The sequence below is a fragment of the Ambystoma mexicanum genome, chromosome 10 (genome assembly GCF_040938575.1).
Source record: "Ambystoma mexicanum isolate Mex_15411 chromosome 10, UKY_AmexF1_1, whole genome shotgun sequence".
In the NCBI taxonomy this organism is placed as follows: Eukaryota; Metazoa; Chordata; class Amphibia; order Caudata; family Ambystomatidae; genus Ambystoma; species Ambystoma mexicanum.
Genome location: NC_090932.1, coordinates 558,672,261 through 558,686,373, shown reverse-complemented (window position 1 = coordinate 558,686,373; position 14,113 = coordinate 558,672,261). Strand labels below are relative to the sequence as shown.

General features: G+C 41.9%; 1 protein-coding gene across 1 annotated transcript in view; it reads left to right on the top strand.

Moving 5' to 3' along the window:
- LOC138491567 (allantoinase, mitochondrial-like) overlaps nucleotides 1–14,113 on the top strand; it is a 2,117,278-nt gene that overhangs the window by 441,576 nt on the left and 1,661,589 nt on the right. Inside the window, exon 2 of the mRNA XM_069618137.1 lies at nucleotides 6,524–6,699. Within this exon, the coding sequence (XP_069474238.1) occupies nucleotides 6,524–6,699 (176 nt within the window). The remainder of the gene's footprint in view (nucleotides 1–6,523; nucleotides 6,700–14,113) is intronic.

Here is a 14,113-nt window from a genome sequence, read left to right as displayed (position 1 = left end):
GTAAGGGACAGCGCTTCTCATGCTCCCAGACTGCAGCCTCAAAAGAACTTTAAAACTGCTCCCCTCTACAGGGCAGTGTATCAAAGTACATACAGAGTACTGTCACCCTCGGTAGCTAAAGGTCGACTGTGTCATGTATGGCCTGCGAGGCTTCTGCAGGGATCTTCTGCCACACAGGAGTGTCTCTTGTGGTGGCAGGAGCGGATGATGAGGGAGTGATAGTGGATGTCAACCTACTCGCCCCTTCGAAAGGTACGACCTTTTGCACTGCTGCCTTGTGATTCGACCTGAGGTGGTGCTGAATGGAGGTGGTTTTGTAGCTATACAGACCCGGATTTCCATAAATGAGTACAACATTGCACTCAGTGCCTCTAACCTTATCTGCACAAGCCGTAGGTACCCCCCAACAGTGGTAAAAAGCTTCCAGACCCAAGATTCACTTTGGCAGCCGGTGAGAGGGATTTCCACTACCTCATCCTCATCCTCCTCTTGATCCACCTGTGTATGACCATGCATGTTCCTCTCTCCAGGCCCTCCAGATGGTGGTGGTGGTGGGGCAGCTGTAGGGGCCATGGATGTCATCCTCCCAAAGAAGCACAACACAGAGGTAGCTAATCCCAAATACAGCAGCAGGTACTCTCTCCTGGACAGCCAGAAACACACTTGGGAGCAGCAGTGGGTGGGTCCCTTTAGAGGGGCTGTCCGCAGACGGCATGAATTTGCGCGGACACTTAGATCCACAGATAGGGCTCAAAATGTAATAAAATGTGTCCAGAACAACTAACAATTGGTCTAGGATGTCTGCAAGGGTGAAGTTGCAGCTTAAAACACTGTGGATTGGCCCAAAATACAGTTTTTAACTGTCTGGGGGTACGGACAGTCTCCACGGATACTCATGACATGCAGCACGGGTGCAGTCACATGATGATGTCCCTGGACAGCCGCGGACAGAATGGCTGTCCTGCAGACACCTAATGCGTGGGATACGGTGTCCGCATGCGTGATGGTGTCCAGAGGACAGGGCCCAGGTCCATGAACTAATTAGAAATGTGACACATGCGAGCAGATATGTGCGACAGACAGGCTGTCCAGGGGCACAACAGGACTAGGTGCGCATGCATGCCAGTGTCCGTAGGACAGGAGTGGAATCCCCGAACCAATTAAAAGTGCAAAACACCTAAGCAGATATGTCGGGACAGAAATGGGGTCCGGGGGCACATCAAAAACAGGTGCGCATGTTTACTAGTGTCCGTAGGACAGTGGTGGAGTCCCCAAACTAATTAAAAAGTGCAACACGTCCTTTCAGACATGTCGGGACAGGTGTGGTGTCCCGGGGCACATTGAAAACTGGTGCGCATGAGTAGTAGTGTCTGTAGGACAGGGGTGGAGTCCCCGAACTTATTAAAAGCGTGAGACACCCGAGCAGACATGTTCAAGACAGGCGCAATGTCCGGGGGCACCTCCATTTTGGTTATGGACAGCCTGGACAGTCGCGCATGCCGCGGATTCGAAATTGGGCACGCAGCAACAGTACACACACACATATTCATTAACACAAAAACATACAATCAATTAGGAAAGAGATTGGGAATCACAATGGGAAACATATATGGAAGAATTGGGGTTTTCTACACACTGTTCATGAGGGAAGGAAGGGATTGAGGTTTCATCATAGCATCTTTCATTTAGGGAAGTTAATGGGGATGATTGGTTGGGATAGGGTGAATTGCCACAGGTACAAGTTGGGCAGTGATATTGGATATTTTATTTGACATGATTTTTAAAAAATGTCATCAACTGTACAAAATTATTATTGAGTTCATCAATTTTTGCAGATACGTGTCTTAGTTCATTTTCTGCATTTGGAGTTAAGGGCTGTCAGTGGCCATCTTCTTGGTCATTTAATAGTAATTCAGGGCCACTTTCTTCATTCACACTAGGTGATACTGTTAGGTTAACCTTTGCGCTTGGTGCATTCCATTATGTTGTGCAACCTATGAAAATGTACTTCTGGTTTCTCAAGTACCGGGTTTGTATACATATTTATTTTTTGGATGTGCTACATATATCTCTTATTGTTTCAAGTACATGTCTTTGCCCGTTGCAGGATACAACAATGTAAGGGAACCCCTGTGCTTTTGGGCAGTGTGAATGCTGTCCAAAGTCTGTGGACAGTTGCACAGTCTGCAGAATCTGTGGCTATCACGTTGGAGGCAAGGGGGTTCAGTATGATGTAAGGGACATGTTGTTAAAGGGATGTTATCCTTAAGTTGCACTAATAAAAACCTAACAAAATCAGTGGAGAAACCTTCTTAAAAGGTTATTATGGTTACAAGTAAAATTGAAAAAACCCAGAAATTCACCAGTTATGGTAAGGTAAGCAACCATAACTCACGCCACCACTGTGCACTGCTAAGACTAACACCCACAACATCAAAGATGACATGACAATTATCACATCCTTACAAAGCGTTATGTTTATAATGTTGGTAACAAGGTGTTACGGGTGACTGTGAGATCTATGCAAAACTGCTTGACTACAAATGAATGAATGTACTTATGCAAAGAAAACATTATATTACAGTGCTCTTCTAAATACAGGCAGCTACTCATGCATACACAGAAGAAATGGGTGCAGCATACACTTTAGAAGTAGAATATTTTTATTCTGCTAATTTTGCTTTTTAAAATCATGAAAGATATCCTTGCAGAGATTTCAGTAATGTTAAGCATGGAATACATAGGTAATAAGTCAAGACCTACTACATATCTGTGTTACTACAAACAATACATACAAAGACCCACAATGCATACATATTAGAGGCACATACTGGCAGTACAGAAGAAGAGAAACAATATCAATATAAAATGTTAATAACATTACAGTTCAGTATCAAATACTCGCATGCATTGTATGTTTATGGTCTGGTTATTGGTTATATTTGTGCACCATGAGCTGGCTGACACCAAACCCTAACCCAAGCACTTATATAATATACAAGAAGGTTAATGCATTCTGCATATATCTCAACTTTTCTATTTAAACATTTCTACAGTCAGTGACCAAACCAAGTGGCCCAGATTTGTGAGGTCATCAGTGACGTCATCAATGAAAATTGTCATGTCATCTTTGATGTTGTGGCTGTTAGTCTTAGCAGTGCACAGTGGTGGCGCGAGTTATGGTTGCTTACCTTACAATAACTGGCCCATTTCTGGGAGTTTTCGATTTTACTTGTAACCATAATAAGCCTTTAATAAAGTTTCTCCACTAATTTTGTTAGGTTTTTATTAGTGCAACTTAACCATAACGTCCATATAACGTTTTTTCACTGAATATACATTTGTATATAAAAATGTATATTAAAAAATATGAAATTTATATAAAACTAGCAAAAAGAATCTGTTCTCTGAATGGGTTCTGTGGACTGACAAGACAACACTCTCCTAAATTGTTGAAAATCTATGATCTGTAGGTCGCTATTCTGATTCACTCATTGTTTGATGTGCCTTGCAATCTGAAGTAAACTGCACTGAGAATGGGTGTGTGTGGCTGGCTGACATACCCTGGAGCAGACATTGGGGGAGGCGAGAGTTAGTGTGCTGCTGCATACTGGGACCTGCTGTTCTCTCTCCCCACCTGTTGCCTCACCCGGGCATGTTGTAGTACTTTGCAGTGCAAATGTCCCGGAAACTGTGAATTTTAGGGCAAAGGACCCATCCTTCTACAACCACATTGATGTTCCACCCATTTCAGGCAACTGTCTCATATGTGAAGGTGCTGAAATGATATGATATGATATGGCATTTGTTACGCATATACACAAGTGTTTCAAGGCGGAACGAGGGAGAGGGGAACGGGAAAGGGGAGGGGGCAGTGCTGTACATGGGATCAAAACAATAACAAGAAGTGTGGCCAACAAGTGACAGGTGCAAGGGTAAGTGCAGACAGCAGGTGTCCAAAGGTGCAGGAAAGGGGTGGGGTGTCCAAATGTTATGTAGCCAGTCATGTTCGGATGGTCTGAACAGGTAACTATGACAACATTCATTGCAGATTGGTGAAACAGTGTGGAATTGTATAAGGAACAACACTTCGTCAAGCCACAAACCCATAAACTAATTTTTCACTTGTGCTGAAATCTGAGGAAAGGGGTGGGGTGTCCACATGCCATGTAGCCATTCATGTCCGGAGAGTGCTAACAGGTAACTATGCAAAATTGGTGCAGATTGGTGAAACAGTGTGGAATTGTATAAGGAACAACTCTTCGCCAAGCCACAAACCCATAAACCAATTTTTCACTTATGCTGAAATCTGGGGAAAGGGGTGGGGTGTCCGCATGCCATGTATCCATTCATGTCCCGTTGGTCCTAACAGGTAACTATGCAAAATGTGGTGCAGACTGGTGAAACAGTGTGGAGTTGTATAAGGAACAATGCTTTGCCAAGACACAAACCCACAAACAAATGTTGACTTGTGCTTAAATCCAAGGAACAGGGTGGGGTGTCCAAATGCAATTTAGCCTGTATTGTCTGGAGTGTCCTAACAGGTAACTATGCAATATTTGGTGCAGATTGGTGAAACGGTGTGGAATTGTATAAGGAACAAAACTTTGCCACAAAACCACACATTTTCACTTTTAAAAATATAGATTGATATCAAAATGTATATAACATTTATAAAAATGTTAGATAACAATGATGTCAAATGTATATAAAATGAATATAAAATGTATATCAACTTTATATTACACTGATATGAAATGGGCGGGACTAATGAAAAAGGGCAAATCTAAGACCAGAAATGGGGGACGGGCCACCTGTCAAAATTTAAAATGGAGAAAAAAGGTACCCCGTGGTAGTACTGACATTTGCTCAGAGGAATAATGTATAGGTCGACATAAGTGCATCAATGGTGGGTAGGGTGTGTGGGGGTAGTTATGTTGTGTGAAAGGGGTGGGTGCTCCTTCAGATTGCATGAATCCTGATTTGAGTGATTGAATATTGGTGTTCATTTTAGATTTTAGAGTCAACATGGGGGAAGGTCGAGTGGAGGAGGGCAAAATGGAGAAATACAATGATTGGGAGTAGTGTGTGGGTGAGGGGAAGACAGATTGCGAAGGGTGCCATTCCGTAAGGTTCAAGCAGAAGAGTTGCATGGGAAATTCAGGTGTTGCCAAACGGGTAACATTCTGTGTTTCTGTAAAAAATATAATTTATTTTTTTTAATTTGTGTTTAGCGCTGGCCCTGGCCAGAGGGTCTCTGAGCACCTTACATCAGTTAAAGATGAGAGTTAAAATAAAAAAAGTTACACAATGTTTTCAGGAAAGGATTGGAAGATTACGATGGACAAGTGAGAGTGGAGTTGGACAGGGTTATGTGTGAGGAAACTGGTATGTTTTGAGGCTCTTTCTGAAAATGGTGATGGGGTGTGCAGTGCATATGTGAAAAGGTATGATGTTCCGTGCACGGGGTGCCCAGTGGGTAAATGCTTGTTTTTGTGTGCATGTGAGTTTGCAGAGTGAAATGTGTAGAAGGTGTTGGCTGGCTTGTCTGGTATTTGTATTGTTGATGGGTTTCAGTTTGTCATGAAGGTAAGATGGAGTTTTGAGGTGGATCAGTTTGAATACAATGCAGAGTCCTTTGAAGTTAATTCTCTGGGGTTTGGGAAGCCAGTGTAAGAGCAGGGGTGATGTGTGAATGTTTGGGTAGTTGGGGGATGTCTCTGACTGCAGCGTTTTGTATGGCTCGCAGGAGGGCATGGGTGCTGTTGGGAAGTCCATCGTACTACATGTAATTCGCAGGGTGCTGCACAAGTATTACCAAACAGAATGTGTTTTTGAAATATTCTTTAACTTGTACAGTATAGTTATTGATATTATTTTCAATCTAGTTTGTATACATTTTAATAGAAATGCATTACAAGAAAATGATTCGATTTTCCTGTATTTTTGTTTTTAAAATAAAATGTCACAATAGGTTTTTGGCAGCTATGGAAAGCAGGCTATACAGAAAATGTACACAATGATGTATGTCTTGTCTGCCCTAGATCATGTTACAGACCCGGTTGTAGGCAGAATACTGTGTAACCCTGAGGCTAATCATTCCATATCTTAATGCTGGCCCTGTACGGGCAACGTCACAATTGTGATCACTTTTTACTATAACAATAGACTACTATAGGGAGTACCCAAGTAGTTTATAAAAACTCATTCGTACGTGGACCAGTAAGCCTACCGTAATTATCAGGTTAAAAACAGTAGGATGAGCAATATGGGGATTTTGATGACAAGATTGCCTAACTCACGAGCAGGTGTATGAACAGACATGGGGAAAAAGAATTGTGCCTAAAAACTGTGATAGTGTAAAGACTATTTCAATATAAGAAATGGATCACTTTTAGTTGAGTGCAGGGAAGAACGTGGAAATATTAGAACTACCTATAATAAAACGAGTGTTCAATTTCAATTAAGCTTTGCAAAGTGTTCTTGAATTTAAGTTTTGTCTTAAAATTGTGTTTCCCTGAAGGTGCACCTGTTATAAAACGTATGTCCAGCATAGCAGTGGGATCGGAAGTGAGAATTGTGAGGAGTAACCGTGTGGTGTTGGATAACATTGTCTGCTCGGCAGAAATTGTTATCACAAATGGAACAATTACCAGAATTTTACCAAGAGGGGGCCACTCATCTGCCAATGATGCCGAGGTAAGTGAAGCAAGAAGCAGTAAAATGAAGCAAAGTTATGGTGGGATCTATTTCTCTGTTTTTCTCTGCCCATTTCAACTAAAATAAGCAGTAAATGCCACTGAGCACAAGGAGGTCTCATAAAACACTAGATTTGAAGAGGTTATAAGAGAATATCTCACAAAGCTTCAGCTCTTACCACCCATCCCTAGTCCACACCTCTTCCACAGACACCCACACGACACATGCACTAAATGAGGTAAAAACCAAGCGGTTGTCACCAAAACAGATTTTTTCTAGCCATTGTCATAAGAGAGTAAAGCTGAATCAATGGTGGGAAAGAAAACAACCCAAACCCCTGCGGCAGCTCTGATCTGAAAAAATACCACAGCAAAGCATGTAATACAAAAACGACTTATGGAACAAGCTTTGACATAGCCAATAGTTTTGTAATTTTCAGCTGTTTATTGCACTTTAGATTTATAGTTTGACAGATCTTGTTAATCCTTCCACACCATTTGGACCGATGCCCACAGAATTACAAGCGTTTCACAAGACTGAAACAACCGGCAGTTCTTGGACTACATTCTTTATTATTGTATTTTATGTCTTCACTTCATATTTATGTATTTATTGGTTATTTATAATGTGCCTAACAGCCAATGATGCTTCAAGGCGCATCAAGACAAGGGAGGAGGAGGAACAGGGAGAGAAAAACAAAACCATAACGTTCCGACTTGGTCTTGACAAATTCAGATCATGTAAGTGTAGTAATAAGAAAGAGGGGTGGATGTGAGGATGGGGTGTGCAGGAAAGCAGACAAACAATAACATTCCTACTAGTTTCTGAGACAATTTGCAGCCTGCAAGTGTAATAACAGAAATTAAGGGGGAGGGGTGTGCAGGACAGGGAGGAAAGGTAATGCTCAGGGGAAGAGTGAAGAAGTGTAGTGTCCATTAAATGCAAGTGAACAGTTTCACTTGCACTTGTGAGGAGAGGGTGCACAAGGGAGTGCATGTGGAGTAGTGGGAAGGAGCCAGTGGCAAAGGGGTGATTGCAGAATCAGCCAAGGTTACAGCAAGGGAGGCAATGATATGCTTGATAGATCAGGAGGAGGGGTGAATCTGTTTAGAAGAAACTTATATAGAGCGGACTTGTCTAGAGGCCTCATCAGGTGCTATGGGAGAGTAGGAGGGAATGGCTATTATCAGTCCTCTTTAGTTTAAGAAAACATATACAACACATTATGATATAATTATTTCAGTAATGCACCACGATAAATGTAATTGTCACAAATTGTTGTAGAGATTAACAAAACAGTCCTCTACTTATCTTAATTAATTTGGCATAAAGAATACTTGTGCCAGTACGAACTGAAGTAGAGCATTTATTTCACTAATGAAAAAGAAACTGCTGCAGGACTCACGCATACCTGCATCATTCAATACCTTATAGATTTGATACAGAATATTAACATCTCTACTGACCCATCCCACTGGAGATAGTAAGCATTATTCTCACTGTAAGACTTGTGTAACAAATCCCTATATGGAGCAACGCTAACGCATTATTGCCTGGAGCCACTGGCAATACAGGGTTGTATGAGTCTGGAACTCTGACTTACAGGTCCAATTGAAGCAAGGAGGGCTAATGGATCATGACATTCCATATTTACTAGTGACTTTGGATAACAAAGCTATAGATACGTGGCTGCATGTCTAGGTCCTAAGTGGGGAAAAACGATTTGGGAAAAATAAACTAAAACCAATGTATACATGGCTGGCAGAGGGCAAGAGAATGCCTGCTACATCCCCGAGGAAGGTCATCCAAACGTCAAAGAAGGAATGGGGGAAAGGGTTGTGTAGTACTCAGATCGTAAAGCATGGTAAGTAAAATCATGGAGCACTCAGGACCAAATACATTGGTGTATTATGCCTGGAAGGCCTGGATCCGATTGACTCCCAGGTCTCCACCATTCCACTGTAGGTGAAGATTGAGCTGTAAGGACCTCAGCCGACAAATATGTCAAGCGATAGGAACCATTAAGACTGAGTTAAATGCCTAGGCATAGTGCGTGCTTTTAACAGGCCTTACAGGACCATAATGCACAGCATGGCCTGAGGGGTGGCTCTATAAAGTTATTTTGTTATTGTTAAACTTTATTTCGGTCAAAGACCATAACAGTACTATCACAAACAAATTGCAATCACAGTCAATGCATCACAAAACATTCCCTTCATAAAATCACAGCAAATACGATTGAAGAATAGGAAACCTGTTCATATGAATTATTATAAAGCTGTCCAAAACACCGACTTACAAAATGTGCATATTACTAAAAATACTAGGCCCGATGAAAATATGGTTCTGCTAAAAATTGCAAGCTCAAGGTTTTTATAACCCTCTCACGCTTTTCTGAGAAATAAAAAAAAGAATCAAATGGGCATAAATAGTGGATGCAATTGAAGACGATATATGTTCAACAGTAACCTTGACCACTCACTTATCAATCTGCACTGCTCAGTACTGAATCAAATTCTATATTGCGAAAAAGCCAGTGATTAGAAACATTTGAACGTGAATCTCAATATTCAGCAACCATAGCAAATGATTACATTATCAAATTAAGTGATCAGACGGGAAGAAGCTCTCTGTGGGTGAAACACGTGTAGGCCAGATCATTTTTAGATCACAATCGATTTGCATATGCTTTTTGGTTAGATCAATAATGGATTATAATAAATTAAAGGACACATGCATGTTTTTGCCCCTTTCAATTGTTATTGCAATCAACACATTCTTGTAGATTAGTGTGTTTCTTCTGTGCAGTAACCAGACTGTAGACTAGAAAAATCCACTCGCACCTCACCCACCACTCAACTAAAACCCTCATCTCGACTTTTGTGTTCAACATACTAGACTCTTGTGTGAACCTATTTCTTGGTCTACACCTCTACTCTTTTGTTCCCCTCAACAAATTCCTCAACTTTGCGACATGCACCCTTTTCTAAATACATATATCCTCCCCCAACTCTACCAACCGCCACCACCTTGGTTCGCTCTCCATACAGAATTGCTCTCTTTAATTGCTTGCTTATTGTTGATAAATCCATCCAAGGTCTTGCCTCCCCACCCCACTATCACACTCAATACATCTCACTGCATCTCCCTCTCAAACGTTCCACTCCTTGACTGTTCACATAATATCAGTCCCCCACTCGGCCACTCCCGTGTCTCTTCCCGCTTTCGCTCCTTTTCTCCCTGACTCACTACAGTGTAATGCTCTCCCCCTGGCAATTGAATCCATCTCTTGAGTGTAACTCTTCAAAATTAGGCTTACACTCCACCTCTGGCAATGGAAGGAGCCCTCAATGCACCCCACTATCCTATACAAAATAACTTCCCAGTCTACCTCTTTGGCATTATGGTCTCATGACTGCTCTGTGTAATTTGAACATAATAGACTCAGGAACTCAAACTTAAAAATGTAATGTCGACCAGTGCCTGGCCATGGTTATGATCCCAGTCTTTTAAATAATGTTCCTCAGATAAACTCTGTTTGGAGCAATGTCACACTCGCTATGTGACAACTATTTATTTAGTTTTAATTCAATTATTGCAAGTTAATGATACTTTCTATGATGTAATAATATTCTTAGCACATTTTAATATTTGAATGTATATACAAAAATCATAGTGTTCAATTAATCAAATTAGTTAGTATGGTATGATTAATTTATTACATATAGTTTGAGCATAACTCAAAAACAATCAAAACCAATTCCAATTAACCAAATTATTTATATGTTGTCCTTAGCTCTGAATTACTTGAAGTCTATGATTTCTGTTCTCATCTATGCAGTATACACATGTCAGTAACTACTCTAATATTATTTATTCAAAACTTTAACAACAGCCATCTCTTGCAATCATTTGTAATTAGATTAAAATGCAATTCAGGCCCAAAACTAATTTTACAAGACAGATATTCAGAAATAGTTACACCTACAGAGTTTATATTGATAAAGTGGCCCCTAACGCTGTCTCTGTAGGCTAGATTCACAATTCTAGGGTCTTTAGTTTCCATTTTTGCTCCTACATTCTACAAATAGCCACAACCTATATTATTTAAAACCAACCTAACCTGGGTTAGCCATCTCCATTCTACACCCTAGCTATTATGTATCATAGTCCATCGAATCTCTTTACATATAAAGAGCCAAAATATAAATAGCCTCTATTGCATATCGTAGGAAAGAGGATTTAAGCCTAGCTCAATACACGTTGGAACAGATTGTGTGTTTTTGGCTAAGTCCAGGATTTGTAAAAAAATCTTCTAATGATCCATCTGCTGAAAAACCCCATAGCTCGACTACATATAAGCTCAACGATCTAACCTGGGCCAAGTATACCTATATAGTAGGGCGTATTGCCTTTCCTCCATATTTATCAGGGAATGCAGAAATGGCACCTGCTCTTTGATAAATTGAAGAGCACTTTTTGGGCGGCTTATAACTCTGCTCCCCCTGGACGAATCCTCACCAAACTTTGCAAAAAAGGTATATGGGCCACTCTGAATTTTTTTTGTAAAGTTTGGTGAGGATTCGTCAAGGGGGAGCGGAGTTATAGGGGGGTCCCAAAACATCTTTTTTTCCCATAGAATGAATGGGGGAAAACCTTTGCGCATGGCTACAGGTGAAACCGCTGGACGGATTTTGACAAAATCTGCAGCAGGAACAGGGGCTTGGTCCAGAAACCGTGCTTTTGTAAATTTGCTCACCATACGTGCAGTATGTTTGTTTATAATTATCAAAAAGTAGGTCTGAAATAATTAGTGATATCTATGTTCGCTTCACGGTCACACTTCCCTGTTCGGTCGACGAACAAGATACCGATTGGCTAAGGGGCTGGCGTCATGACTGCATACACGTGACGTCTCTGCCCATTGGCTGCTGCGAGACGTGTTGTGCGTCAGATGGTTTGGATGCGCCTGACATCTTGAATCTGCGGAAAGCAGAGCAAAAACCAGCGTACACATGCTTTGTTCATTAACCTATTTTGCTGTGTCACAGAGCATTGGGAAAGGTTCAGACAGTAAGACATGGGTGATCTATGCATTTGTTCTTCGGTCGTCATGATGTAATTTCTATGGACACCTTGTACGTACAGTAAATGTGGGGGGTAATAACGATAGCACTTCAGTCCATGTAGTGGACAGGAAATTTGTAACTGTTGAAAGCACACGCATAAAGGTAGGCAACATTCAAATTGACAACATGCCCTGAAGGCATTATTTTTTCTAATGGCTATTATTATATTCATTAGTATGCCGCCATGGGTGGCACATGCTACGGTGGTTGTGGCCAGGGGCTAGAGGCTTAAGATATGGGTGATCAATGCATTTGTTCTGGGGTTCGCTTGACATGATGTAATGTCTATGGACATCTTGTACGTACAGTACACTTATACCTACTTAATGACGTATGTTCTATGGCCTCCTTATACGCACAGAAAATGAGGGGTCCAATAAGGCCAGTATTTGAGCCCGTGGAGTGCACGGGGGAGTTGTTACAGTTGTAAGGACACCTATGGTGTTAGGGAACATTGAAATTGACAACATGCCGTGAATGCATTATTTTTTGCACTGGCTATTATTATATTCATTAGTACGCCACCATGGGTGGCACATGCTACGGTGGTTGTGGCCAGGGCCTAGAGTCTTGGATGCATGGCTGTCGGCCGAAGGCCGAAGGCCTTACTTCCAAGACTCTAGGCCCTAGCCACAACCACCGCCACATGTGCCACCCATGCATACACCGGTAGTGTTGCATTTTGATTGGCAAGTTGTGGGGAGTGCGTGCAGTGTTGGGTGCATGGCCAAAGGCCAAAGGCCATGCACCCAAGAACAAAGTGGTAAGTATTAGACGTGGAAGACACTGCACACCCATCCCATGTAAGATCCACAGACATACAGCTAGGAGCGAATCCTCTGGGCAGACACAGTGAAGGATAACACACCTACAGAATAACCCCCACTACCATACATCACTGAGGTGGCTGTGGGGAGACCCTGCACTCTTGGGTGCAGGGTCGAAGGCCATGCACCCAATAATACACTTATACCTACTTAATGACATATATCCTATGGCCTCCTTGTAGACACAGAAAATGAGGGGTCCAATAAGGCCAGTATTTCAGCCCGTACAGTGCACGGGGGAGTTGTTAGATTTGTAAGAACACGTATGGTGTTAGGGAACATTGAAATTGACAACATGCCGTGAATGCATTATTTTTTCAAATGGCTACTATTATATTCATTAGTACGCCGCCATGGGTGGCACATGCTACGGTGGTTGTGGCCAGGGCCTAGAGTCTTGGATGCATGGCTGTCGGCGGAAGGCCGAAGGCCTTACTTCCAAGACTGTAGGCCCTGGCCACAACCACCGCCACATGTGCCAACCATGCATACACCCGTAGTGTTGCGTTTTGATTGGCAAGTTGTGGGGAGTGCATGCAGAACAAAGTGGTAAGTACTAGACTTGGAAGACACTGCACACCCATCGCATGTAAGATCCGCAGATGTACACCTAGGAGGGAAGCCTCTGGGCAGAGGTACTGAAGGATAACACACCTATAGAATAACCCCACTACCACACATCACCGAGTTGGTTGTGGGGAGACCCTGCACTCTTGGGTGCATGGCTAAAGCCCATGCACGCAAGACTGAAGTCATAAGCAGTGGAGTTAGAAGTCAATATGGGTGTGGTGGAATGTGATAGTTGTGTTGATGCCCTAGTGTCTTAACTTCATGGCTGCAGACGATGGTCCGAAAGTAAATTTATAAGCAGCTAATTTACAAGGACCATGGTTTACATATGCAGCGATGGTTGTGGATAGGAACTATACTCCTTGTACCTTGGTTGTAAGGCGTAGGTGGTAGGTTACTCACTGAAGATGGAAGGGCAGACTACAGGCACTGCAGCATATTAGTACCATAGATTAGACGAGTAGATTCCCATGTGTAGAAAATGCCTGCCAATATACTTACTCCTCACTTTGTTCAGAATCCACATACTTTTTTTAAATTGGTTATCGTACTTGGCGGAAGTATCACTTTTTCCATTTCTGTGATGAAAGAAAAAGGCGTGTTAGTGTTTGTACTACATTGCATAATAGACAGTCAACTTTTTTTTTGACCCTCATATTTAGTTTCCAAACCAGTGCACTGTGCATTGCGCTCAGTTTCTGTGTTTGCTTTTCTAATCCTTGGGTCTGGGGAAAAAAATCCTTGTCGAATTAAAAAAAAAACTTAATTTCTTATGGTACTAAGTACTTCATTTTTTCCTTTGAGTGTTTTCTTCATTTTTCTGATTAATGTTATGTTTATTGCCTTCCTGCCCATTTTTAACAACAGTTAGATACCTGTAGGCGTATT